The sequence below is a fragment of the Salvelinus sp. IW2-2015 genome, linkage group LG16 (genome assembly GCF_002910315.2).
Source record: "Salvelinus sp. IW2-2015 linkage group LG16, ASM291031v2, whole genome shotgun sequence".
In the NCBI taxonomy this organism is placed as follows: domain Eukaryota; kingdom Metazoa; phylum Chordata; class Actinopteri; order Salmoniformes; family Salmonidae; genus Salvelinus; species Salvelinus sp. IW2-2015.
The window spans coordinates 20,797,212-20,824,834 of NC_036856.1; the positions used below are offsets into that span (position 1 = coordinate 20,797,212).

At 43.3% G+C, this 27,623-nt stretch overlaps 1 protein-coding gene across 1 annotated transcript in view; it reads right to left on the minus strand.

The window, feature by feature from the left end:
• LOC111975876 (acyl-CoA-binding domain-containing protein 6) overlaps positions 1–27,623 on the minus strand; it is a 47,223-nt gene continuing 19,600 nt past the window's right edge. The window contains exons 7-8 of the mRNA XM_070447720.1: positions 3,085–3,115; positions 1–928 (exon numbers count right to left, since the gene is read on the minus strand). Of these exons, the coding sequence (XP_070303821.1) occupies positions 774–928; positions 3,085–3,115 (186 nt within the window). The 3' untranslated portion in view covers positions 1–773. The remainder of the gene's footprint in view (positions 929–3,084; positions 3,116–27,623) is intronic.

Genomic DNA, 27,623 nt, shown 5'->3' on the forward strand with positions numbered 1-27,623 from the left:
CCAAAGAGACTGCTCTGATCAGAAGAGCTTACGAAAAACTAAAGCAGATTTGGAGGCAGCCCATGTGTTGGCTATTTGGAGAACATCCAAATATATCTTAAGTGACATAATAGAGGGTGTGGGTATGTGGGGTGGGCCAAGGGAGACAGAATGTGCTCAGTGGACAAAGGGTTCACTCAAATGAAGAGGCCTGGCCAGGCAATTTGATCTGTGTGCTGCTATGGTTACGTTAGTTATTATGGAAAAACTTCTACCTAGATTTCTCCATGCTCCATCTGAATATAAAATAGCATATTCTAAGTTTCTTTTTGGACAAATATAGGTTAAATTTGTATTTTTCTTGTCCAGTTCTATATATGCAAGGATGATACCAACTAAAAATGCTAAATAAGCAGTCAGACTAGATAGGTAACAATAGGTAAACTTCTTTAGAAGTTATATTTTTTATTTTTTACCAATATACATAAGCTCTCCAAATGTCTTAAAAAAATAAATAATAATAATCAGGAAACACAAGACAAGTGAAGGTAACACAAAATCCGAAGTGCAAACATGACTGTCGTGTCATCAAAGGAGGTGGTCTGAAAAAGTAAGAGAGAAACACATTTTTTTAATAGCGATGATGATGGATGCATTCCTTGGAATGGGACATGAGAGATGATGAAGTGGTGGGTTGCACTTTCAGAGTGGGATGACCATTACTGAGAGAGCTGGATGCTAGGTCTAGGGTGGGGTGGGCACAGGCTGGAGGGGAGGGGATGGCGAAGCTGGGRCTAGCCCTTGGGGGCGGTGTACTGGCGCAGCAGTGAGGAGATGGTGCTGGATTCAGTGACCTCCTCAGGCAGAGAGCCCTCCTGGTCTTTCATGGAAGGGTCTGCCCCAGCCTGTAGAAGCAGTTCCACTATGTCAGCAAACTCACACGCAGACGCTGCAGGACAGAGAGGGGGAGGGGAGGAGGGAGCAGAGTAACAGAGTAGGGTAAGAGAGAATGAGAGAGAGAGGGGGGAGAGGAGAAAGGGAGAGAGAGAGAGGAAAGAGATATAATTGTGATGCACTTCAGAGGTAAAAGGATCCAGGGTTGACTACAGGTAAAATGCCATGAAAGCAGCTATTTCCATATATCATTTTGGGCGGTATGACAAGAATATACACTTATCTGTATATCTAACAGTACCCAAATCACTAACTGAAAAGGATAGGATCACCTTCAAAAGGCTTCAAGGTCACTGGAGACATGATGCACACAGCTACGTCTGAACACAGCCTCTAAGCACAGCTCATTGGTGTTAATATTCCTTACGTTTTTAACCTGAGTGCAGGAGTCAATGAAAAGCTCATATGGAGGCCCATTGACATTGCCCTGAACCTGTGGTTGGCTGAAACACTTATTTTGTGCCGATTTGCAATTGGTTTCCCACTAAAAGGACTTGCAAGCTAGGCTAAGATATGAGGAGAGGGCTTGCATTTTCTTAAACAAGTTAGCGAGTCACAGCGCTGATGCACCTAGATTCCTCCACGCTCTGAGTGTTTTCAATCACTCTCTCCTCTTAAAGAGAGCTATCCTGCTCCTGTGTGATAGGCTGATGTCAGAGGGAATGGCTGATTGACAGCAGGCCCTTTTAAACCTCCAGCCCAGAGGTGGCTAAAGTGCCGCCCGTTCTTAGCAGGGAGAAAATAAGAGGCTTGGTTATGTCAGGTTCGAGATTTTTCTTCTCCTTCTAAATGTTATTTTATTTTCCGGGCTGCGTGCGCCATACGGGGGCCTTGGGCTGTAAAAACCCTCATCCCCCCGGGAGTCGTTGAGAAGGAGAACAATTTATAGTGTGCAGTAAACCCTCAATTAATCATTTGCCAGCCACTGTGGCCCAGTGTAAATAGAGGTGGAAATGAATTTTCATTCTCTGCTATTTGTCTCCTGGAGTTCATCGCTTATGTTTATTAGTCATTTTTAAGCCCCATCCTCCGTCCTGCCTGCGTCCCCAGCGGGGCATGTGCGTCTACTGCTCACCCGCCCCCATCTTTCAGCCACGTCGCCCAGAGTCCCCCCCTGTAGTCACCCAGCCAGCCACGTGCCAGTCCCCACCTGTAGTCACCCAGCCCAGCCACTGCCCAGTCCCACCTGTAGTTCACCCACCCACCACGTGCCCAGTCCCCCACCTGTAGTCACCCAGCCCAGCCACTGCCCAGTCCCCCCTGTAGTCACCCAGCCCAGCCACGCTGCCCAGTCCCCCACCTGTAGTCACCAGCCCAGCCACGTGCCCAGTCCCCTCCCTGTAGTCACCCAGCCCAGCCAGTGCCCAGTCCCCTCCCTGTAGTCACCCAGCCCAGCCACGTGCCCAGTCCCACCTGTAGTCACCCAGCCCAGCCACGTGCCCAGTCCCCTCCCTGTAGTCACCCAGCCCAGCCACGTGCCCAGTCCCCTCCCTGTAGTCACCCAGCCCAGCCATGTGCCCAGTCCCCACCCTGTAGTCACCCAGCCCAGCCACGTGCCCAGTCCCCACCCTGTAGTCACCCAGCCCAGCCGGGGGCCAGATGGTGTCCCCACACACACACACCAAGGGCTCAGAGGACATGGGGGCCGCCCATGGGAGGGGGTATTGCGAGTCTGAGGAGCACTGTTGATTTCCTTGGGGAGACCTGGTGATTATTACACACTGCCACTCCATACGCACAGACACACACACATAGACCATAGATTAGACACAAGCACATGAACACACACAAGCACATGAGCACATGAGCATACACACACACACACAGAGATGGAAAGAGGGAGGGATGAAAGAGACGCTGATGGATGAAAGGCACCTTAGATAGAAAAAGCAGTAAAAGTGGGAGAAGAGAGGGGGATGAGAAAGAGCGAGGGAGAGTGAGACAGATGCAGGGCCAAGAGAGCAGATGGTGCCTGCTTTCCCATCCATCACCATACAATTGTTCACACTCATAAACAGAGATGCAATTTACAGTACATGTACAGACAAACAACCATTCATACACAAACATAGCCTATATACACATATTCACCCAGAAATCTAGATGACATTCTCTGATATCTGGAAGCTTTGGTTTATGACAACTCCTTACCATAGTGTAGCGCTGTCTGGCCCTCGTCATCCTGCAAAAAGAGAGTGAGAAATGTTAAGAAACCTGAGGACAGCTAAAGACAAACAAGTCTAACTTGCAGACCCATAACACAGTAATAGGGACAGCAATTTTTATCATAGAGACTAACCATGGCTCTGTTTGTCAAAGAACAATGAAAGAACCTTAACCTTGACAGTTGTAAAGTTCTTACTTGCGGCTTGCAAACTTTGCAGTTGAGAAAACTATGGTATTATTGACTAAATCAAAAACCCAATGATTTCACTATAAAGGGGATTATGTGAAAAGATTAAATATTGATCTCAACCTGAGCGAACAATTAAACCTTTCAACTTAGGAGAGACTTTATAGCGACCTGAGCCAGTGGAACCAATGGCATTAGCCCAGTAGCTACCCCTGAGCCGTCCCTGCCACAGGTTAACACACTGTGGCCAATGGGCCAGGAAGAGAAGCCAGACCTCCGTGCTCAACAGGCTCTGAGGTAGGGTGACACGGCCAGGGTCGAGGGACAAAGCCTGGGCGTCTCTCGTCATTGTCCTGGGGTGAGAACGTGCTAAATGCATTACCCACGGAGGCCGTACCGTCACACAATGGTCTTAGTACAAAGGAGCAATCTGCCCTGAGCACGGCCACCGTTTGGGACAAATTGAAGTGGTATCTGTGGTCTGTGTCCTGGAGCGGGGGTGTAAATCCTGTGAACTGTATGTGTAGGAGGCATGAGGCCGGGAGTGAGACGGGGAGGGGGTCGGTGTAACACTGACACAGTGTATGACACGCATCATCAAGGGGGATTCATCTCTTAATTACCACTCCAGCGTGCCTTTTCACCCCATAATGATGACAAACTGCAATACTGTTGTCACCAGCAAGCCGCAGGATCAGATGGGAACAATTAGAATACCTGCAGTCACTGAGCTAACTGGCTGTTTCTTTAMTAAGGTCTAAGGCTGTCAAAACCTGACTATCAGCATCCAGCATAGCCGCAGGAGCAGCCTTTCTGCTCCTTACAAGATAGAACGATCATACAAGGCAGCATGAAATATACAGTCAGGTAAAGAATTATTGGCACCCTTGATAAAGACAATTCCCTATTTCTTCTCAAATAAGTTGAAATGTATAAAAAACTTTCGGTCTTCACACCTTGTTATTGGTTTTTCAACATTCCAGAAGCAATATTATTTCTGTAAACTTAAGTTTACAATTTTATTTAGAAAATAAAGACAAATGACATTGGCACCCCAGAGGTAGTACTTGGTTGCAAAACCTTTGGACAAAATAACTGCAGAATAATAACAAAATAATGCTTCTTGTAGCCATCAATGAGCTTGCTGCACCTTTCTAATGTCAATTTGGCCCACTTCTCAGCAGCAACCTGCTCTAATTCTTCAATGTTTAAGGGGTGCCTTCCACCAACAGCTGTTTTCAGATCTCGCTATAGGTTTTGGATGTAATTTAGATCTGGACTCTTCGCTGACCACTCCAGAACAGTCCAACATCTCTTCTTGAATCATTCCAGGGTGCTTTTTATGTGCGTTTGGMGTCGGTGTCTTGCTGGAAGACCCACAACCTTCAATGGAAACCAAACAAAATTTCACTTAGGGCTCCCAAAAGGCTAGGGCTGGCTCTGACTGCATGTGTGGGTATGGATATGGGTAAGCAGATGAGTTCAGATTTTTGTGTTGCCCCCACCCCCATCAAATTTGCCCATCCCTGGTCTAGTGGGTCTATTGCATGTGTTAACTTCATGCAGGAGAGATGCAGCCATGATGATACCCACTGACAGACAGGCAGGCAGAGAGAGAAAGGCAACAAACAAACAGGTAAGACAGTGAAAAGTGCCTCTCCAAGTTCAGAGTTCATATGATCTCTGATGAAATTATAGCATCGTAAGTCTAGAGGGTGAATTGTATGTGTTAACTTCATGCAGGAGAGAGGCTGCCATGATTATATTTAATTTTAGAGTGGTGATTGATTAATTTCTGTTGGACCTTTCAAGCCTACCTTCAACATTTTTTTTTAACAGATTTTAACTGTGTATGTTGCTGTTTATTATTACAGTATACTAACTGTATTCTAAGTTGAAAATATGACGTTAAGTTTTAAACCATACAGTATGTAGACCTGCAGTAGTAATAACCTGACATAGGGGAAGTGAGTAAAATACTAGGAAATTAATCATACAGTAGCAGAGAAAGAGTACAAAATGTTTGTTAAATTAAATATATCCACATTAAGTCACACTGGTATTCAGTACAGTATGAATGGTCATGGCCCTTAGACTGATTGGACTGTATCAGTGTAGGTGCCCCTTTAAAAATATATATATATATATTTCACCTTTATTTAACCAGGTAGGCCAGTTGAGAACAAGTTCTCATTTACAACTGCGACCTGGCCAAGATAATGCAAAGCAGTGTGACACAAACAACAACACAGAGTTACACGTGGGATAAACAAAAGTACAGTCAATAACACAATAGAAAAATATATATACAGTGTGTGCAAATTGTAACGGTTTTGACTTGAGGTTATTGTTTGTAGGGGTGCCAGGTTGGTGGTGCCTACCAGGAGAAAATATTGATTTCTCCTTTTGGTTTGGGAGGGAATGAGTCCCATCTGGTCCGTCAAGTCTACACCAATACAAAGGAATCATGTAAAAGTCAGGTTAGAAAGTGAAAGGAACAGAGCTTGCTTTCACCGCCGCGCGCATGATTTAGCTCATGGCCTTCTGCCAGACCCCTTAGTCAAACAGCTCTTATTCGCTCCCCCTTCACAGTAAAAGCCTGAAACAAGGTTCTGAAGACTGTTGACATCTATGGAAGCCTTAGGAAGTGCAATATGACCCCCTTTACACTGTATCTTGGAAAGGCAATGAGTTGAAAAACAACAAACCTCAGATATCCCACTTCCTGGTTGGATTTTTCTCAGGTTTTTGCCTGCCATATGAGTTCTGTTATACTCACAGACATCATTCAAACAGTTTTAGAAACTTCAGAGTGTTTTCTATCCAAATCTACTAATAATATGCATATATTAGCTTCTGGGCCTGAGTAGCAGGCAGTTTACTCTGGGCACGCTTTTCATCCGAACGTGAAAACGCTGCCCCCTATCCCAAACAGGTTTTAAAGTAATGATGGATTGTCGTTTCTCTTTGCTTATTTGAGCTGTTCTTGCCATAATATGGACAATAATGTTGCCAATAATGTTGACCTCCATCTTTGAGATTTTGTTTTATTACTTTCCGATTTTTTTGTTGCATACAATATACTGTTGCTCAGTATTTGTATAATTTATTTTATACAGTATTTTTTCTCTCATCTTTATCAAGGGTGCCAAGAATTCTGGACCTGACTATATGTCTACAAATGTATGGGTTTAAGTACAGGTTCAATTGCGTCCAACATTTAAGTCGGTTCATTCAATATGGACCCTTATGTGAAAAGCAACAAACAAAGTGTTTCACTTTCAATATCAGTAAATCCTCTATTTCTTAGCCCTTGGCCCTAGCCATTAACCACTGAGCACAACCATTAGTAGACCAACCCAGTGTCAGAGACTGTTAAACCATCCCAGAGCATGAGGGGAGATCTTCTACACTGCCTGGTTAAGGCTCCCTCTAACGAGCCCAGAGATCCTATTGTTCGCCCTGAGTAGCACCACTTCAGGGGCCTGCTGATTCCATTAGAGAGTTCAATTCCCCCAAGATGGATAGAATACTGATGCAAATGCCCTCAACCATAAATGGTCAAGAGGGATACAGTATTTTCTTATGGTCTGTCCCTAGGACAACATTGAATATTCAGTATAATGTGAGTGTTAGGTTTACTCAGCTAAAGCTGCAATAAATCATGAATGGGTATTAATCCCACTTGATGTGCAAAGTGAGTATTAATATCAAATTCACATAATAAGTACAAATGCCTTTACAAATAATTGGCTGAACAGACAGATGCATATCCGGACAATAAATGCATGTCAGCGCGCAGACGCTCTCACACACACTCACGCACTATGGTTGGTCTATTGCCCTATACAATAGAGGAGTGGCAGATGTTTAGTGTAGAGGCAGTGAGTGGGACCTTGACGCACACAAATACATACAGGAATAATTAAACTGTAAGGGGTTTAGGTCTTAATCTGCTCCCACTAATCTGGTGTTAGTCCCGGATGGGCTGGGACAGCACGGTGTGTGCAAGGACACTCCCAGAGTATGACAGGAACACACACGAGTTGGCTCATGCACAACACATACACACACACACCACAATTAACACAGATGAACAGCGTATAAAATAATACAGAATAATAGCATATAAAAACTAAGATTAACAGCATATAAAAGTATACAACATAATGAAGTAACCACTGCAAAACTAAGTCTGTATAAAAATTATATTAACTTAGACTAAAAACATGCCTGTACATTTCAGTCAAATTATGAAACCAAAAGCACCAGGTTACCTTTGAAGGTAGCCTAGGCCCCATAGTATGTGGCAGCGGTATCCAGAGGTAGAACACTTTGCTGCAGGTTGGTGCACTGTGGCTGAATACATGTATGTTAGGGCAGGTGGGGGTTCTGGGCTTTACTGGGCTCTAGTGTGGAGGCTGGCTGGACCTGTGTGTCTGGGAGCTGGTACTAGAGGGGGGTCACTGGCCCATCCTCCTCTCCTCTCACCGTTTACTAATGCTCCAAGATGGGCTTGATGGGAATCAGGGGAAATTGGATTGTCTTGCTTTGGGAAAAAGGAGGAGACTTCCTAGTTGGAGGAAGCTGTTTCCCATGTATCCTTCCATCCCATTACAGAAGCACATCAGAGCTCAATATATATATTTTTAAATGTCACCAAAAAATACCAAGATGAATGTCAGCATACAGCTCAATAAAGCAGGGTCCATACAACAGATAGAAGCGGGGGGGTAATATAATACATACTAGAGGGCAATATGATTTGGAGGTTCACCATAAAAATTGATTGGTCTATTTGTGTGATGGCAGTACTACCTTTTGCTTACAAAATTCTATCATTCCTTTTGGAGATTGAGAGAGGAATGCAACATTATTGGAATAGGTCTGCACAAGTGAATCAAACAACTACAGTCTACATCTTATTGTCTGGCTGCCTTTTTAGTGTGTGTGTGTGTGTGTGTGTGTGTGTGTGTGGTGTGTGTGTGTGTGTGTGTGTGTGTGTGTGTGTGTGGTGTGTGTGTGTGTGTGTGTGTGTGGTGTGTGTGTGTGTGTGTGTGTGTGTGTGTGTGTGTGTGTGTGTGTGGTGTGTGGTGTGTGTGTGTGTGTGTGTGTGTGTGTGTGTGTGTGTGTGGCTTGGTGCAGTGTATCAATATGTCCATCTCTGTTTATCTATTTGTTTGTAGCAGCCAAAACCCTGGAGGATGCGCCAATCAGATTACCCTTGGAGGGGAGTGCTGGAATTTCCCTTTCCAGTAGCATGGGGGGGAAAGAGTCCGCAGACAGACAGAGAGAGAAATAAGACGGATAGACGTGAAGACCCTGAAAGAGACGATAAAACAGAGAAAAACATGGAAATAGAGATAAGAAACATGGACAAAATGAGAGAGAGACACGAATAGGGGTTGAAAGGGTTACAGAACAAGGTCTTTCCAGTCCATCACAGCAAAGTAGGTTTGTGTCTACATGAGCCAGACACAGATTCTGTAGAGAAAAATCCCTCTCAAATCCACTGCCATCTGTAGAACCTGCTGCAGCATATGAGGCAGCAGGCAGGGCTTGTTCTCTCTATGGCCAGCCACTAAAAGCTTTCTTGTTTTCATACCACAGCAATCCGGCAACGGCATATGGTAGGTGTGCTGAAAGCCATTGTGGGATTTTTATCCTTTAACACCATTCTCTATTGCAGCTAAATCTCACWCTAACCCCCCCTTCCTCTCTCCATCTCCCACCCCCCTTCTCTCCCTCAACTGTCCCTGACAGGCACATTAAACAAGTGGGAAAAATGGACATGCAATTATGATTTATGATCAATGCATGCAGCTGCAGCTGACTTTTATAATGACAATGGCGCTGGGGAGAAGGGAGAGAGAGGGGAGAAAGGCTCAGGTGTCTCCAGGGCCTGCAGTGGGACTTGTGAAGGGAGAATCGATTGAACCCTCAGCCATTCATATGCAGATAGCATTATGATGAGCAGGTGCCATTAATCAGAGTCCCATAAAGACAGAGGAGAACGGGCTGATCCCGTCTGAAGACCTGCTGCAAGATACTGGGTCCTCTATGGTACTGTCTGTTTTCTTTATGGTACTGTATTCCATCGAAGCAGATCACAGGGCACATACAGCGCACTGATGGGCTGAACCGATAATGACATTCTACTGTACACGTCTGTTTGGCGTTCAACACAGGAGTGCAGTTCTGCACTGTCATTGCTCTTTCTATGTTACGGAGAGCATGAATTGTACATGTGTTTTTTTGACCGAGTATCCATGATTSTCTTGTAAAGAGACAGCAGCTTTTATTTTTATGATTGTGCGTATTTGTGTGTGTGTATGTGTGTGCGCAGTGGTGGAAAAAGTACCCAATTGTCATACTTGAGTAAAAGTAAAGATACCTTAATAGAAAATGACTCAAGTAAAAGTGAAAGTCACCCAGTAAAATACCACTGGAGTAAAAGTATTTGGTTTTAAATATACTTAAGTATCAAAAGTAAATATAATTGATTAAATATACTTAAGTATCAAAAGTAAAAGTACAAGTATCAATTATTTCAAAGTTCTTATATTAAGCAAACTAGACAGCACCATTTTTTATTTATTTTATTTTGGATAGCCAACGTCACACTCCAACACTTACAAATGAAGCAGTTGTGTTTAGTGAGTCCGCCAGATCAGAGGCAYTGTGATGACCAGGGATGTTCTCTGTTTAGTGAGTCCACCAGATCAGAGGCAGTGTGATGACCAGGGATGTTCTCTTGACAAGTGCATGAATTGGACCAATTTCKTATCCTGCTAAGCATTCAAAATGTTATGAGTACTTTTGGGTGTCAGGGAAAATGTATGGAGTAAAAAGTACATAATTTTATTTAGGAATGTAGTGAAGTAAAAGTAGTAATTTAAAGTATATTTACTTAAGTACTTTACACCACTGTGTGAGTGTGTACAGTTGAAGTCGGAAGTTTACATACACTTAGGTTGGAGTCATTAAAATATTTTTTCAACCACCAATTTCTTGTTCACAAACTATAGTTTTGGCAAGTCGGTTAGGACATCTACTTTGTGCATGACACAAGTAACTTTTCCAACAATTGTTTACAGACAGATTATTTAACTTATAACTCACTGTGTCACAATTCCAGTGAGTCAGAAGTTTACATACACTAAGTTGACTGTGCCTTCAAACAGCTTGGAAAATTCCAGAAAATGATGTCATGGCTTTAAAAGCTTCTGATAGGCTAATTGACATAATTTGAGTTAATTGTAGGTGTACCTGTGGATGTATTTCAAGGCCTACCTTCAAACCCAGTGTCTCTTTGCTTGACATCATGGGAAAATGAAAAGAAATCAGCCCAAAAAAATGTTGACCTCCACAAGTCTGGTTCATCCTTGGGATCAATTTACAAAAGCCTGAAGGTACCACGTTCATCTGTACAAACAATAATATGCAAGTATAAACACCATGGGACCACGCAGCTGTCATACCCCTCAGGAAGGAGATGCGGTTCTGTCTCCTAGAGATGAACGTACTTTGGTGAGAAAAGTGCAAATCAATCCCAAAACAACAGCAAAGGACCTTGTGAAGATGCTGGAGGAAACAGGTACAAAAGTATCTATATCCACAGTAAAACGAGTCCTATATCGACATAACCTGAAAGGCCGCTCAACAAGAAAGAAGCCACTGCTCCAAAACCGCCATAAAAAAGCCAGACTACAGTTTGCAACTGCACATGGGGACAAAGAGCGTACTTTTTGGAGAAATGTCCTCTGGTCTGATGAAACAAAAATATAACTGTTTGGCCATAATGACCGTTATGTTTGGAGGAAAAAGGGGGAGGCTTGCAAGCCAAAGAACACCATACCAACCGTGAAGCACGGGGGTGGCAGCATCATGTTGCTTTGCTGCAGGAGGGACTGGTGCACTTCACAAAATAGATGGCATCATGAAGTAGGAACATTATGTGGATATATTGAAGCAACATCTCAAGACATCAGTCAGGACGTTAAAGCTTGGTCGCAAATGGGTCTTCCAAATGGACAATGACCCCAAGCATACTTCCAAAGTTGTGGCAAAATGGCTTAAGGACAACAAAGTCAAGGTGTTGGAGTGGCCATCACAAAGCCCTGACCTCAATCCCATAGAAAATTTGTAGGCAGAACTGAAAAAGCGTGTGCTAGCAAGGAGGCCTACAAACCTGACTCAGTTTACACCAGCTCTGTCAGGAGGAATGGGCCAAAATTCACCCAATTTATTGTGGGAAGCTTGTGGAAGGCTACACGAAATGTTTGACCCAAGTTAAACAATTTAAAGGCAATGCTACCAAATACGAATTGAGTGTATGTAACCTTCTGACCCACTGGGAATGTGATGAAAGAAATAAAAGCTGAAATAAATCATTCTCTCTACTATTATTCTCTGTGTGTACAGTGTCTTCAGAAAGTATTCACAACCCTTGTCTTTTTCGAAATGTTGCTGTGTTACACAGCCTTAACTTAAAATATTAATGGAGATTTGTGTCACTGGCCTACACACAGTACCCCATAATGTCAAAGTGGAATAATGTTAATACATTTATAAAAAATGAAAAGCTGAAATGTCTTGAGTCAATAAGTATTGAACCTATTTGTTATGGCAAGCCTAAATAAGTTCAGGAGTAAAAATGTGCTTAACAAGTCACATAATACGTTGCATGGACTCTGTGTGCAATAATAGTGTTAACATGATTTTTTTCATGATTACCTCATCGCTATACCCCACACATACAATAATCTGTAAGGTCCCTCAGTTGAGCAGAGAATTTCAAACACAGAGACCAGGGAGGTTTTCCATGGCTCGCAAAAGTAGGGCACCTATTGGTAGATGGGTCAAAATAAAAAAACAGACATTGAATATCCCTTTGAGCATGGTGAAGTTATTAATTACACATTGGATGATGTATCAATACACCTAGTCACTACAAAGAGACTTCCTTCCTAAGGAAAGCCAATGGTGACTAAAATAGTTACAGAGGTTAAGGGTGACAGGAGAACTAAGGATGGTGCAACATTGTAGTTACACCACAATACTAACCCAAATGACAAAGTGAAAAGAAGGAAGCCTGTACATAATAAAACATGCATCCTGTTTACAATAAGGCACTAAAGTAAAATTTCAAAACATTTGGCAAATACAAAGCGTTATGTTTGGGGCAAATTCAACACAGCACATCACTGAGTACCACTCTTCATATTTTTAAGCATGGTGATGGCTATGCTTGTCATCATCAAGGACTAGGTAGTTTTTTTAGGACAAAAATAAACAAAATAAAGCTAAGCACATGCAAAATCCTTCAGACTGCTTTTCAAGAGACACTGGGACACAAATTCACCTTTCAGCAGGACAATAACCTAAAACACAAGTAAACACTGGAATTGCTTACGACATCGAATGTTCCTGAGTGGCCTAGCTACACTTTTGAGTTAAATCTACTTGAAAATCTATGGCAAGACTTTAAAATGGCTGTCAAGGAATGATCGACAACCAACTTACCCCTTTTTTCTCCCCAATTGATAGCTACAGTCTTGTCCCATCGCTGCAACTCCCCTACAGACTCGGGAGAGGCGAAGGTCGAGAGTCCGTGCCAAGCCGTACTGCTTCTTGATACACTGCTTGCTTAACCTGTGACAAAGCCTGGGATCGAACCCGGGTCTGTAGTGACACCTCAAGCACTGCAAGGCAGTGCCTTAGATCGCTGCGCCACTCGGGAGCCCTTATTGACAACCAACTTGACAGAGCTTGAAGAATCCAGGTGGTCTTAGAGACTTACCCAGATAGACTCACAGCTGTAATCACTGCCAAAGGCGATTCTGACATGTATTGACTCATGGGTGTGAATACTTATGTAAATTAGATATTTCTGCATTTCATTTTCAATAAATGTGCAAAAATTTCTAAAAACATGTTTTCCTTTTGGGGTATTGTGTGTAGATGGGTGAGAGGAAATATCTATTTAATACATTTTGAAATCAAGTTGTAACAATAAAATGTGGAATAAGTCAAGGGGTATGAATCATTTCTGAAGGCACTGTATGTGTGTGCATCTGCCTCTGCGTGTGTTTCTGAGGGAGCTGGGAATCCAGTGTTAAAAGGATCAGGAGACAGGGGCACCCCTAATTGAATCTGGGCCACCTCCCTGTGCAGTGAGTGTTAACCTTGCCATTCAGCGTGTGCGCGCTACTATGCTGGTGCAAATTAGCGCTTCCTCAAAGTGTCCTTGAGGTGCCTGCCACCCCTCGCAAATGGCCAAGACCACTCCACGTAGTTAAACTGAGACGTTTGTATCTGTGGCCTTGAGGTCTGATGCTCTTCTCAGCTCCCTAATCAACTGAAAGTTTGGGAATGGATCCTTGCAACAATGTCTGCTAGGAACTATTTATTGGGCATCTATGTGTGTTTTGATATTCAGATTGAGGTTGATTAAAACCATAGACTGGGGTTAATTTCTCTCTGCCCCCCCCTCCCTCCTTCTGTCCCCTCCTCTCCCACGGCTCTTGCTCCCGAGGGACACCTTAGAATCCATTAAGCATTCTAGCATGGGGGAGAGTGGCAGAGAATTAACATTGGTGAGCTCCTAGTCGAGTGGATCATCAGTGATGTTTAAAAATAAATATATAAAATAAATACATAAAAGAGTGTAATATGAAAATCTATGGCCAGGCAGCAGGCATTTGGGAGAGACCTATAAAGCAGCAGTGTGTACTAACTGGACTCTAAAATGAAAACAGTCACTTTGTTTTCTCTCTCCATCAGTATGCAGCTGAGGACAGCTTTAATAATGCTCAGGGCAATTTATGTGGATGGTTAAAAAATATTTAATAAAATTGTTGAGTTTACAAATTGTGAGAAACCAATAAGATGGGTAGCTACAACGCAACAAAGAGGGACTTTATTTTATACCTGAGGCAGGAATATGAGTCAAGTAGCTATTTCTTTACACAGTGCTTCATACAATAAATCCATATCTGTGCATCATCCTATTGGGACTTTTAAAATGGTTGTGTGGCCGTTTTACTTTCATTTAAACATATGCCATATAACCCCTGCTAGCAGGTATAAATGTCAAATGTTCTGTATGAGTGGTGTAAGTTCACTCTATACGTCTGTGTGTGGCTGAGCAGAGTGGTTCTTTACAACGGTTGCTAATGCATATAAGACAAAATATTGTAATACCCTACACAAAAGTAAATGGTTGCTTATTACAACTCCTACGATTCACCTCTGTTGGCACCATATGTAAAGAGCTGTCAAACTGAGTTTCTGTAGACCTCTCCTCTTTTATAAAAAAAAAAGCACACACAAAAAACGTGCTTCCACAAAACAGTGCAATTACCTTTAGGCAAGGTAAAGAAACCATATTAAACACTGGGACAATTAATTTGTTTGTCAATGGCCCTATTAAAAGATTGGAAACCGGGCTGGCTTTCTTAAACATCTGTACATGGGTGTATGACCTGCACACAGTAGCTGTGCCATGCAGATGAGACTTATTCCTGCACATGTGAGAACACTGCCATTCTCATGCAGCAGGCAACGACCCTCCCCTCCCCCTTTTCCCCTCTCCCCCTCTCTTATCCTCCCCCACACACACCGTTATGACAAACTCCGTTAGATATTTGTTATGACTCTGATGACTGCGCCATTTGTTATGGGAGGCCGTGCTGGGAAGGGGGAGGGATACAAACCTGTAATAATGCTCCAGCCATAGAATTTCAATCAGCCGCTGTTGCCCGTGTGTGTGTGTGTGTTTACTAGTTTAATAACCAAGGCAGTTGACACTGAGGTGGAGGACAGAGATGAGAATGTTCACTGGGCTGTATTGCTCTGATAAAACAGACCCTGGCTTTGGATAGACCAGGAACATGGCTTCAATACCTGACCTAATGTCCATGGTCTACAGCAGGGTTCTCCAACTGGCGCCCCGTGGGCCGGTGGTTTTATTTGGCCCCCCCATGTTTTCTGAGCATTGACGGACATAAAAACAAAAGGAAATCAGCTCCAATTTTGGAAATCTGTCCCCAAGTATTCCCACACATAAGAGAGACACGTGATTGCACACAAACTTAAGCAAGTTTTGAAATGATACATGTTTTAGTCAAATATTAAATCTGTTTGAGTTTCTTGCGATCAATTTGCAGTCTACAAATGATTTGTAATTATGTTCCGGCCCCCCGACCATCCGCGGCTGAACCTAGTTGATGATCCCTGCTCTACTGTCTAGCTTCACACAGCTGAGGCCAGGTACAAAGCTGGGATGCATTTCTATTCACATTACATTAAAATATCAAAATTACACTGCATTGCATGGCATTGCCACTAACTAGGACGGTGCAGCAAACATTCAATAAGACAAAGAGTAAAACACAATTGACTTACTGGGAGAGAAGAGTTGTTCACAGTAAGACACTGTGAGAATGTCATTATTGTCATCATACAGTACTTAAATCTACAGCCAGAAGGCTTCTGTACAATAAATTATCCCTATTCTTAGAGCCTTGCAATGAGCTTGATTTACTCTCTTACTGTAGAGACCACTGAAATCAGGAACCTACAATCAAAGTGCCACGACTGCTCTGTGAGGATCCAAATAGTTCAGGTCAGCTTGGCAATGGATGACTTCAACCAGACCCTCTCTCACCCACAGATCAAATCAAATCAAATGTATTTATATAGCCCTTCTTACATCAGCTGATATCTCAAAGTGCTGTACAGAAACCCAGCCTAAAACCCCAAACAGCAAGCAATGCAGGTGTAGAAGCATGGTGGCTAGGAAAAACTCCCTAGAAAGGGGGGAGGAGGGAACTGGTGGGGGGTTGACTGTCCACACCCTGTTGTAAATCAAGGAGAGAACATCCCTCTCCAATACTCACCAGGGAATGTGCCTTTGTCTATACATACATTTTCCCGCCAAAAATCTAACAGGTTCTAAAGTTAATACTGGAACAATATTTCTAACATAGAACGTGGGGAATGGTCAGAGGCGACCCAAAGACCACTAATGTCGGTTTGGGTGTTATTTTGTGACATCATTAAAAATGTTATAAAGGATATACTGTAACTTGGAAAGTATATCAACTATATGTACGAAGTTTCCATCCTTTACTTTGTGTATGAAATAATAATAATAAAAACGATTAAAGTGTTTTTGTTAAGAGAGGGATGTGATCCTAGAAACTATAAGAGTAAATTGTTTCTATAACTTCGTACAAGTAAGTAGTCACCGCCCCCTTAAGTGAAGTCAGAGAGCGTGTCAGCCTCACGAACCGCCCCTTTTGAAGAACTGTATAAYATTATGGGTTAAGAATTACCATATCAGACCAGAGAGCCGTTGAGCTGCAGCTCACGTCCAAAGAGGTTTGAACTCTACCTCTTGTTGAGATTTCAGAGACAAAGTCACCTCCTGGACAATCACTGGTACGGCTGATTAGCTGTCCTAAGTAAAGTATCTACAAAAGTGAATTTAAGTCGGACCATTCTACTACTCTTCTCAAATCACCGTAGTGCACTACTCTTATCACGCCACTGAGAACCATCGACACGGCTGGCTAGCCTATCTTCAAAGAATCATCTTCCAGAGCGAGTGGAAGCAGAGTGAGCTCTGCAGTTCTGTTCAGTACTACACCACGGGTCGCCAGATGCCGGGCGACGGCAGAGGAGAGGAACAGTAGAAGAGATGGGTGGGGACCCCTTTTGGACAATCGTAGTCTTACAAGTGTGCCGCGGAATGGTCCAACACCCTTTRCAAGAAGGCCTGATTCCGACAGAGATACACAGCGAACCAAGGCATTTACACGTAAATACATTCATGATTTCCTACTCCAAATGGGAGGCGGTTTGTGTGCAAAGTATATGATTACTGTGAGAGTAATTTATAAAATGTACCAACGTTAATTGTCTCTGTCTCTCTCTCCCTTCCTCTCCATCTCCTTTGTAACAAGCCGCCATATTGTGTCAGTCCGCTAGGGACCTGTTTCTAATGTATTAAGTGTGTATGTTTATCCTGTGTTATCATTTAGTTAGCTAGTAAATAATTAATTTAACCAATTTGTGTAGTGTGTCTAATTTCTCAAGTGTGATTCTGACACACAACAGCTATAGAAAAACATGCATCACTGTCCAGATAATGTCTGAGAATGTTTTGCTTGTCTTCACTCAACCCAACAAACTGCCAAAGTCCCTATCTAGCCATATAAACAATCCACTACATTGACACTAAATATGTATACAGGCCAGGGGGCACTTAAGCACTTAGCAAAGATTTCATTTCTCCTCACATCAATATCAAATCAATGTGTTTATAGTCTAAGAGGTCGTACAGAAAAAGAACACTTACAGCATCACAAATCAAACACACACACAGCGCTTGTTGCTGACGTGCACGCTGACCTGCCAATCAGCACTCAATACCAAGTGTGGTAGAAGAGTAGTCTGATGTGAATGTCTATACGTCTATAACTACCTAAACTACTTCCCTAGTCAATCTGCAGTTGCAGCCAACAGTGAAGTACAGAAACCATCTAGGAGATAGGACACCAACATGGAGTCCCCCCCGCCTTTCCTCTGCCCCCTCTGCCCTGTGATGCCGCTGTCTGTCCCACATAATGCGTGGCCATGAACTAGTTGTAGCCCAGCCAGATATTTATTACTATTGATCTACCTGGTCCCAGCCAGAGACTTTTGTTCTCTCTGCTCTCGGCTTTGACCTCAATTAAGTTATGAATTTCTATCTGATAGACTGCGAGCGCTTTAGACCGGCGTGGCCGAGGCCTGGAGTGGATTAATTAGAATTAGTGGTGCTGGGAATCACCCTCTGCGTCTCATGGATCATGTTGTTTTAATACAAAGTAAAGAGCCACACACACAGTCGCCGGCTCAGCCAGCCATGCACACACAGGGACAGCCACTGTCACAAACCACATGCAGAGGACAGGACTAGATTCAGTCTGGAGATTATTTAATCCAGCCCCACACACAAACTGAATTTACAACCTGCCAATATAAATAGCAGATTCTTCCACTTCACCTCACTGTAGTCTTCCTCCTGCCTTGCCCCTCCGCCTCTCTCTTCCTCCCTCTACTTTTTTGCCTCTCTCTTCAAACTGTTTCTATTTGTGATTGTTGCCTGTTGCCTTACATGCACCTTACCCTCACACCCTTTTTATGAGATTAAATCTGCCCAATTCCAAACCTCCCACATTGTTTACATGTTTCCGATCTGTAATCAGCCTAGCTGAAGTCTTAAATTGTGTTTTTGTTGCTACCTGCATATCCCACTACAGCCCATTCCCCAGGAAGCCAGGCCACAGCCAGATTGCTGCTTGTTTGTTTGACACAAAATCCCAACGGGGAGGCCAGGATGTCTGAGCCTTGACCAATGAAAAGGACTCTTAAGGCCTTATTTACATTAGTGAGAGTGGCTGTGCACATAGCAATCCGAGTTTTTCCTGGATCAAAAAGTGGCTTAGGTGGTGGGCGTTGCAGGGGGTTTCGCAGGGGCGTGGCAATGAGCATGGTCGGTCCGTCAGCGTGTACAATTATTTAGGAACATTTTAGAGGCCCCCATCTTGGCAGTGTAGAGACATGATTGCATTTAAAAGCTAATTTCCTGCAATTCTACACATTTTGCCATGCAGCTCAGAGAAAACATTGCAGATTTAAAGCAAATTTCCTGTGGTTATATATATTCTGCCATGGAGATGATAGAACCCTTTAAGTTTCCTGGAATTATATGCATTTGCCATGGCTAATGCTGTGTTCTTTTGGTCCAACAAAATAACAAAATTAATACTGCTAAAATCATTGTTTTGGGAATTTTCAACCATCACCGACGGTCTAGATTTTATTTTGGTGATTGTTAGTTCTCAAAGATAAAAAAAAAAGATGCAAGGGCCTCCCAAATGGTGCAGTGGTCTAAGGCACTAGAGGTGTCACTACAGACCCGGGTTCGATCCCAGGCTGTATCACAACCGGCCGTGATTGGGAGTCCCATAGGGCGGCGCACAATTGGCCCAGCGTCGTCCGGGTTAGGGGAGGGTTTAGCCGGGGGGGCTTTACTTGGCTCATCACGCTCTAGCGGCTCCTTGTGGCGGGCCGMGCGCCTGCAGGCTGATCCCGGTCGTCAGGTGAATGGTGTTTCCTCTGACACATTGGTGCAGCAGGCATCCAGGTTAAATGGGCGGGTGTTAAGAAGCGCGATTTGGCGGGTCATGTTTCAGAGGATGCATGACTCGACCTTCCACTCCCGAGCCCGTTGGGGAGTTACAGAGATGAGACAAAATCGAAATTGGGGAGAAAAAGGGGGGAAGAAATGTATATATACACACAGTGCATTCGGAAAGTATTCAGCCCCCATGCCTTTTCCACATTTTGTTGCAGCCTTATTCTTAAATGGATTAAATAATGTTTCCCCCTCACCAATCTACACACAATACTCCATAATGACAAAGCAAAAATAGGTTTTTATACATAAAAAAAAAAATGAAATATCACATTTACAAAAGTATTCAGACCCTTTACTCAGTACTTTGTTGAAGCACCTTTGGCAGTGATTACAGACTTCTTGGGTATGACGCTACAAGCTTGACACACCTGTATTGGGGAGTTTCTCCCATTCCTCTCTGCATATCCTCTCAAGCTCTGTCAGGTTGGATTGGGAGGGTCGCTGCAAAGCTATTTTCAGGTCTCTAGAGATGTTCGATCAGGTTCAAGTCTGGGCTCTGGTTGGGCCACTCAAGGACATTGAGACTTGTCCCGAAGCAACTCCTGCGTTGTCTTGGCCCTGTGTTTAGGGTCGTTGTCCTGTTGGAAGGTAAACCTTCACCCCAGTCTGAGGTCCTGAGCACTCGAACAGGTTTTCATCAAGGATCTCGCTGTACTTTGCTCCGTTCATCTTTCCCTTGATTCTGTCTTCTTGTCTTCCAGTCCCGGCCACTGAAAAACATCCTCACAACATGATGATGCTGCTACCACCACSATGCTTCACCGTAGGGATGGTGCCAGGTTTTCTCCAGACGTGACGCTTGGCATTCAGGCCAAAGAGTTCAATCTTGGTTTCATCAGACCAGAGAATCTTGTTTCTCATGGTCTGAAAACTCCAAGCGGTTTGTCATGTGCCTTTTACTGAAGAGTGGCTTCCGTCTGGCCACTCTACCATAAAGGCCTGATTGGTGGAGTATTGCAAAGATGGTTGTCCTTCTGGAAGGTTCTCCCATCTCCACAGAGGAACTCTGGAGGTCTGTCATAGTAACCATCGGGTTCTTGGTCACCTCCGAGTCTGAGTGGTTCAAAAAACTTCTTCCATTTAAGAATGATGGAGGCCACTGTGTTCTTGGGGACCTTCAATGCCGCAGAAATATTTTGGTACCCTTTCCCAGATCTGCGCTTCGACACAATCCTGTCTCTGAGCTCTGCAGACAATTCCTTCGACCTCATGGCTTGGTTTTTGCTCTGACATGCACAGTCAACTGTGGGACCTTATGTAGACAGGTATGTGCCTTTCCAAATCACGTCCAATCAATTGAATTTAGCACAGGTAGACTCCAAGTTGTAGAAACATCTCAAGGATGATCAATGGAAACAGGATGCACCTGTTCTCAATTTCAAACTCTCAAAGCAAAGGGTCTGAATACTTATGTAAATGAGATATTTCAACAACAAAAAAATTTAATACATTTGCAAGCATGTCTAAAAAACTGTTTTTAGTTCATCATTATGAAACAAAATGTGGAAAAGGTCAAGGGGTCCGAAAACTTTCCAAATGCACTGTAGGTCCATTATCTTTTCTACATACTTTATATCTGGTTTTAGTCCTTTAAGTTCAAACTGAAAGCGTTTTTCCATCCCGAAAATAAAAAACAAATACAGTACCAGTCAAAAGGTTGGACACACCTACTCATTCAAGGGTTATGCTTTATTTTTAGAATAATAGTGAAGACATCCAAACTATGAAATAACAAAAAGGATATTCGTTTGGAGGCGTCCGTTCAGACGCTACAGTCGTTTTCGTGGTCTGACAAACACCACTATAGCTCTGCCACCTTCCACCGCAGATACTGTATGGAAGGCCGACATAGAGATATCTCAATCCACTGCATCTGCCTATCTTAAACTGACGGATATTACTTAGATTGACGCCCGGATGCATCAACTCTTAAGGACTTGTTTCAACTTTTAAATTCCTGTAAACTAAATGATTATGTTTATTATATAATGGAATTTTTAGGATATTTAGATGTGCCTTTATTACAATGCAGTACACTAAATGTCAGCCCACATAAAATAACTGAGTTATGCTTCTGACTTCACAAACAGGGTACCCTACTTCTGCCATCCGGCCCAGTTTCTGGGGTTCATTTGTTAAAGTGCAGTAGAGAAGCAGTGATATGGTGGTTAAGGGCCAGTGTGAGGCATTCTGCTAATGACAGGTGGTATACAGTTGATCTGGGTATTCATGGACAGAGCTACCTATTGTAGTCCCTTCTGATCCCAGATTAGAAATCAAACAGTCCATAATGCAGGTTACCGGGTTTGGACATCCACTGAAACAATCAGTTGATTAATTTTCAACGATTTTCACTGAACGCATTTTTTTTGTTTGTTATTTAATCAACAAATTAAACATAAATCACTTTTATCTTTATTTAACGGCAGTTGGCAGAGGTCAGTTCAGATTACTGGGATATCCAATACCCCAAAAACCCAATACCAAACATCCTCTACTGCCTATCATACACAGACAAAAGGAATGTGAGAACGTAAAACGGAGGAGACTTTTCACATTCACAGGACAAGTTACAATTTAAATTATTTGATAATGATATATATCATTATACATATTATAATTCACTGCACATATACAGTGGGGAGAACAAGTATTTGATACACTGCCGATTTTGCAGGTTTTCCTACTTACAAAGCATGTAGAGGTCTGTAATTCTTATCATAGGTACACTTCAACTGTGAGAGACGGAATCTAAAACAAAAATCCAGAAAATCACATTGTATGATTTTTAAGTAATTAATTTGCATTTTATTGCATGACATAAGTATTTGATCACCTACCAACCAGTAAGAGATTCCGGCTCTCACAGACCTGTTAGTTTTCTTTAAGAAGCCCTCCTGTTCTCCACTCATTACCTGTATTAACTGCACCTGTTTGAACTCGTTACCTGTATAAAAGACACCTGTCCACACACTCAATCAAACAGACTCCAACATCTCCACAATGGCCAAGACCAGAGAGCTGTGTAAGGACATCAGGGATAAAATTGTAGACCTGCACAAGGCTGGGATGGGCTACAGGACAATAGGCAAGCAGCTTGGTGAGAAGGCAACAAACTGTTGGTGCAATTATTAGAAAATGGAAGAAGTTCAATCACCCTCGGTCTGGGGCTCCATGCAAGATCTCACCTCGTGGGGCATCAATGATCATGAGGAAGGTGAGGGATCAGCCCAGAACTACACTGCAGACCTGGTCAATGACCTGAAGAGAGCTGGGACCACAGTCTCAAAGAAAACCATTAGTAACACACTACGCCGTCATGGATTAAAATCCTGCAGCGCACGCAAGGCCCCCTGGTCAAGCCAGCGCATGTCCAGGCCCGTCTGAAGTTTGCCAATGACCATCTGGATGACCCAGAGGAGGAATGGGAGAAGGTCATGTGGTCTGATGAGACAAAAATAGAGCTTTTGGTCTAAACTCCACTCGCCGTGTTTGAGGAGGAAAGAAGGATGAGTACAACCCCAAGAACACCATCCCAACCGTGAAGCATGGAGGTGGAAACATCATTCTTTGGGGATGCTTTTCTGCAAAAGGGACAGGATGACTGCACCGTATTGAGGGAGGATGGATGGGGCCATGTATCGCGAGATCTTGGCCAACAACCTCCTTCCCTCAGTTAGAGCATTGAAGATGGGTCGTGGCTGGGTCTTCCAGCATGACAACGACCCGAAAAAACACCACAGCCAGGGCAACTAAGGAGTGGCTCCGTAAGAAGCATCTCAAGGTCCTGGAGTGGCCTAGCCAGTCTCCAGACCTGAACCCAATAGAAAATCTTTGGAGGGAGCTGAAAGTCCATATTGCCCAGCGACAGCCCCGAAACCTGAAGGATCTGGAGAAGGTCTGTATGGAGGAGTGGGCCAAAATCCCTGCTGCAGTGTGTGCAAACCTGGTCAAGAACTACAGGAAACGTATGACCTCTGTAATTGCAAACAAAGGTTTCTGTACCAAATATTAAGTTCTGCTTTTCTGATGTATCAAATACTTATGTCATGCAATAAAATGCAAATTACTTCATCATACAATGTGATTTTCTGGATTTTTGTCTTAGATTCCGTCTCTTTGAATATTTGAGCTGTTCTTGCCATAATATGGGCTATCTTCTGTATACCACCACCTACAGTGCCTTGCAAAAGTATTCATCCCCTTGGCGTTTTTTCCTATTTTGTTGCATTACAACCAGAAATTTAAATTGATTTTTATTGGATTTCATATAATGGACATACACAATATAGTCCAAAATGGTGAAATTAAATGAAAAAAAGACCTTGTTTCAAAAAAACGAGAAAAAAGAACGGAAAAGTGGTGCGTGCATATGTATTCACCCCCTTTGCTATGAAGCACCTAAATAAGATCTGGTGCAACCAATTAACTTCAGAAGTTAAATAAAGTCCACCTGTGTAATCTAAGTGTCACATGATCTGAGTATATATACACCTGTTCTGAAAGGCCCCAGAGTCTGCAACACCACTAAGCAAGGCGCACCACCAAGCAAGGAGCACCACCAAGCAAGCAGGACCATGATGACCAAGGAGCTTTCCAAACAGGTCAGGGACAAAGTTGTGGAGAACTACAGATCAGGGTTTGGTTATAAAAAAAATGTATCAGAAACTTTGAACATCCCACGGGGCACCATTAAATCCATTATTAAAAAATGGAAAGAATATGACACCACAACAAACCTGCCAAGAGAGGGCCGCCCACCAAAACTCACAGACCAGGCAAGGAGGGTATTAATCAGAGAGGCAACAAAGAGAGACCAAGATAACCCTGAAGGAGTTGCAAAGCTCCACAGCGGAGATTGGCGTATCTGTCCATAGGACCACTTTAAGCCGTACACTCCACAGAGCTGGGCTTTACTGAAGAGTGGCCAGAAAAAAGCCATTGCTTAAAGAAAAAAATATGCAAACAGTGGTGGTAGCATCATGCTGTGGGGATGTTTTTCATCAGCAGGGCCTGGGAAACTGGTCAGAATTGAAGGAATGATGGATGGTGCTAAATACAGGGAAATGTCAGTCTTCCAGAGATTTGAGACTGCGACGGAGGTTCACCAGCAGGACAATGACCCTAAGCATACTGCTAAAGTAACAATCGAGTGGTTTAAGGGGAAACATTTAAATGTCTTGGAATGGCCTAGTCAAAGCACAGACCTCTATCCAATTGAGAATCTGTGGTATGACTTAAAGATTGCTGTACACCAGCAGAAACCATCCAACTCGAAGGAGCTGGAGCAGTTTTACCTTGAAGAATGGGCAAAAATCCCAGTGGCTAGATGTGCCAACTTTATAGAGACATACCCCAAGAGACTTGCAGCTGTAATTCCTGCAAAAGGTGGCTCTAACAAAGTATTGATTTGTGCACTTCACAAAATAGATGGCATCATGAGGAATTAATATTACGTGGAAATATCTCAAGACATCAGTCAGGAAGTTAAAGCTTGGTCGCAAATTGGTCTTCCAAATGGACAATGACCCCAAGCATACTTCCAAAGTTGTGGCAAAATGGCTTCAGGACAACAAAGTCAAGGTATTGGAGTGGCCATCACAAAGCCCTGACCTCAATCCTATTGAAAATTTGTAGGCAGAACTGAAAAAGTGTGTGCGAGCAAGGAGGCCTACAAACCTGAGTTACACCAGCTCTGTCAGGAGGAATGGGCCATAATTCTCCCAACTTATTGTGGGAAGCTTGTGGAAGGCTACCCAAAATGTTTGACCCAAGTTAAACAATTTAAAGGCAATGCTACCAAATACTAATTTAGTGTATGTAAACTTCTGACCTACTGGGAATGGGAGGAAAGAAATAAAAGCGGAAATAAATCACTCTCTACTATTATTCTGACATTTCACGTTCTTAAAATAAAGTGGTGATTCTAACTGACCTAAGACTAACTGACCTGACCTAACCTGACCTACTAGGATTAKATGTCAGGAATTGTGAAAAACTGAGTTTAAATGTATTTGGCTAAGGTGTATGTAAACTTCCAAGTTCAACTGTAGTTATAAACTCAGTCCTCAGTCCTCTCACTGTCAACTGTGCTTATTTTCAGCAAACTTAACATGTGAAATATTTGTATGAACATAACAAGATTCAACAACAGACATAAACTGAACAAGTTCCACAGACATGTGACTAACAGAAATTGAATAATATGTCCATGAACAAAGGGGGGGTCAAAATCAAAAGTAACAGTCAGTACCTGGTGTGGCCACCAGCTGCATTAAGTACTGCAGTGCATCTCCTCCTCATGGACTGCACCAGATTTGCCAGTTCTTGCTGTGAGATGTTACCCCACTCTTCCACCAAGACACCAGCAAGTTCCCAGACATTTCTGGGGGGAATGGCCCTAGCCCTCACCCTCCGATCCAACAGTTCCCAGACGTGCTCAATGGGATTGAGATCCGGGCTCTTCACTGGCCGTGGCAGAACACTGACATTCCTGTCTTGCAGGAAATCACACACAGACCGAGCAGTATGGCTGGTGGCATTGTCATGCTGGAGGGTCATGTCAGGATGAGCCTGCAGGAAGGGTACTACATGAGGGAGGAGGATGTCTTCCCTGTAACGCACAGCGTTGAGATTGCAGGCAATGACAACAAGCTCAGTCCGATGAAGCTGTGACACACCACCCCAGACCATGATGGACCCTCCACCTCCAAATCGATTCCGCTCCAGAGTACCATCCTCGGTGTAACACTCATTCCTTCAACAATAAACGCGAATCTGACCATCACCCCTGGTGAGACAAAACCGCGACTCGTCAGTGGAGACCAGTCCTGTCTGGTCCAGCGACAGTGGGTTTGTGCCCATAGGCGACGTTATTGCCGGTGATGTCTGGTGAGGACCTGCCTTACAACAGGCCTACAAGCCCTCAGTCCAGCCTCTCTCAGCCTATTGCGGACAGTCTGAGCACTGATGGAGGGATTGTGCGTTCCTGGTGTAACTCGGGCAGTTGTTGTTGCCATCCTGTACCTGTCCCGCAGGTGTGATGTTCGGATGTATCGATCCTGTGCGGGTGTTGTTACACGTGGTCTGCCACTGCGAGGACAATCAGCTGTCCGTCCTGTAGCGCTGTCTTAGGCGTCTCACAGTACGGACATTGCAATTTATTGCCCTGGCCACATCTGCAGTCCTCATGCCTCCTTGCAGCATGCCTAAGGCACGTTCACGCAGATGAGCAGGGACCCTGGGCATCTTTCTTCTTGTGTTTTTCAGAGTCAGTAGAAAAGCCTCTTTAGTGTCCTAAGTTTTCATAACTGTGACCTTAATTGCCTACCGTCTGTAAGCTATTAGTGTCTTAACGACCGCTCCACAGGTGCATGTTCATTAATTGTTTATGGTTCATTGAACAAGCATGGAAAACAGTGTTTAAACCCTTTACAATGAAGATCTGTGAAGTTATTTGGATTTTACGAATTATCTTTGAAAGACAGGGTCCTGAAAAAGGGACGTTTATTTTTTTGCTGAGTGTTTACACACACACACACACAGGCTTCGGACAGTACTCAGACCCCTTGACTTTATATCAACACACACACACATGTGGTCGCTTAGGGCCCCAGGCAGCCACAACCCTCCATCAGGGTGTCAACTTACTATTGAAGGTTAGAATAGTAGAACACACAAGGTGCAAGTTTGATACCAAATCTTGCTTAGGGCCCCCAAAAAGGCTAGAGCTGGCACTGACAGTGGGCTCCAAAATMATTAACACCCTTGATAAAGATGAAAAAAAAGACAGTATAAATTAAATAATTCTAATACTGAGCTATATTGTATGCCCCCAAAATTGGGATATTATTTCATACTAATTCAATTTCTCAGAGAATTATATATTTTTTAACAAGTAATACTTTTTTTTCTCAAAAAAGGTAGTGGTCAGAATTATTGACACCCCTAAAGATTCTTATAAATAAAGTATTCATAAGTTTAGTATTTGGTCCCATATTACATTTGACATTTTAGTCATTTAGCAGACGCTCTTATCCAGAACAACTTACAGTTAGTGAATTCATCTTAAAATGGCTACAGTAG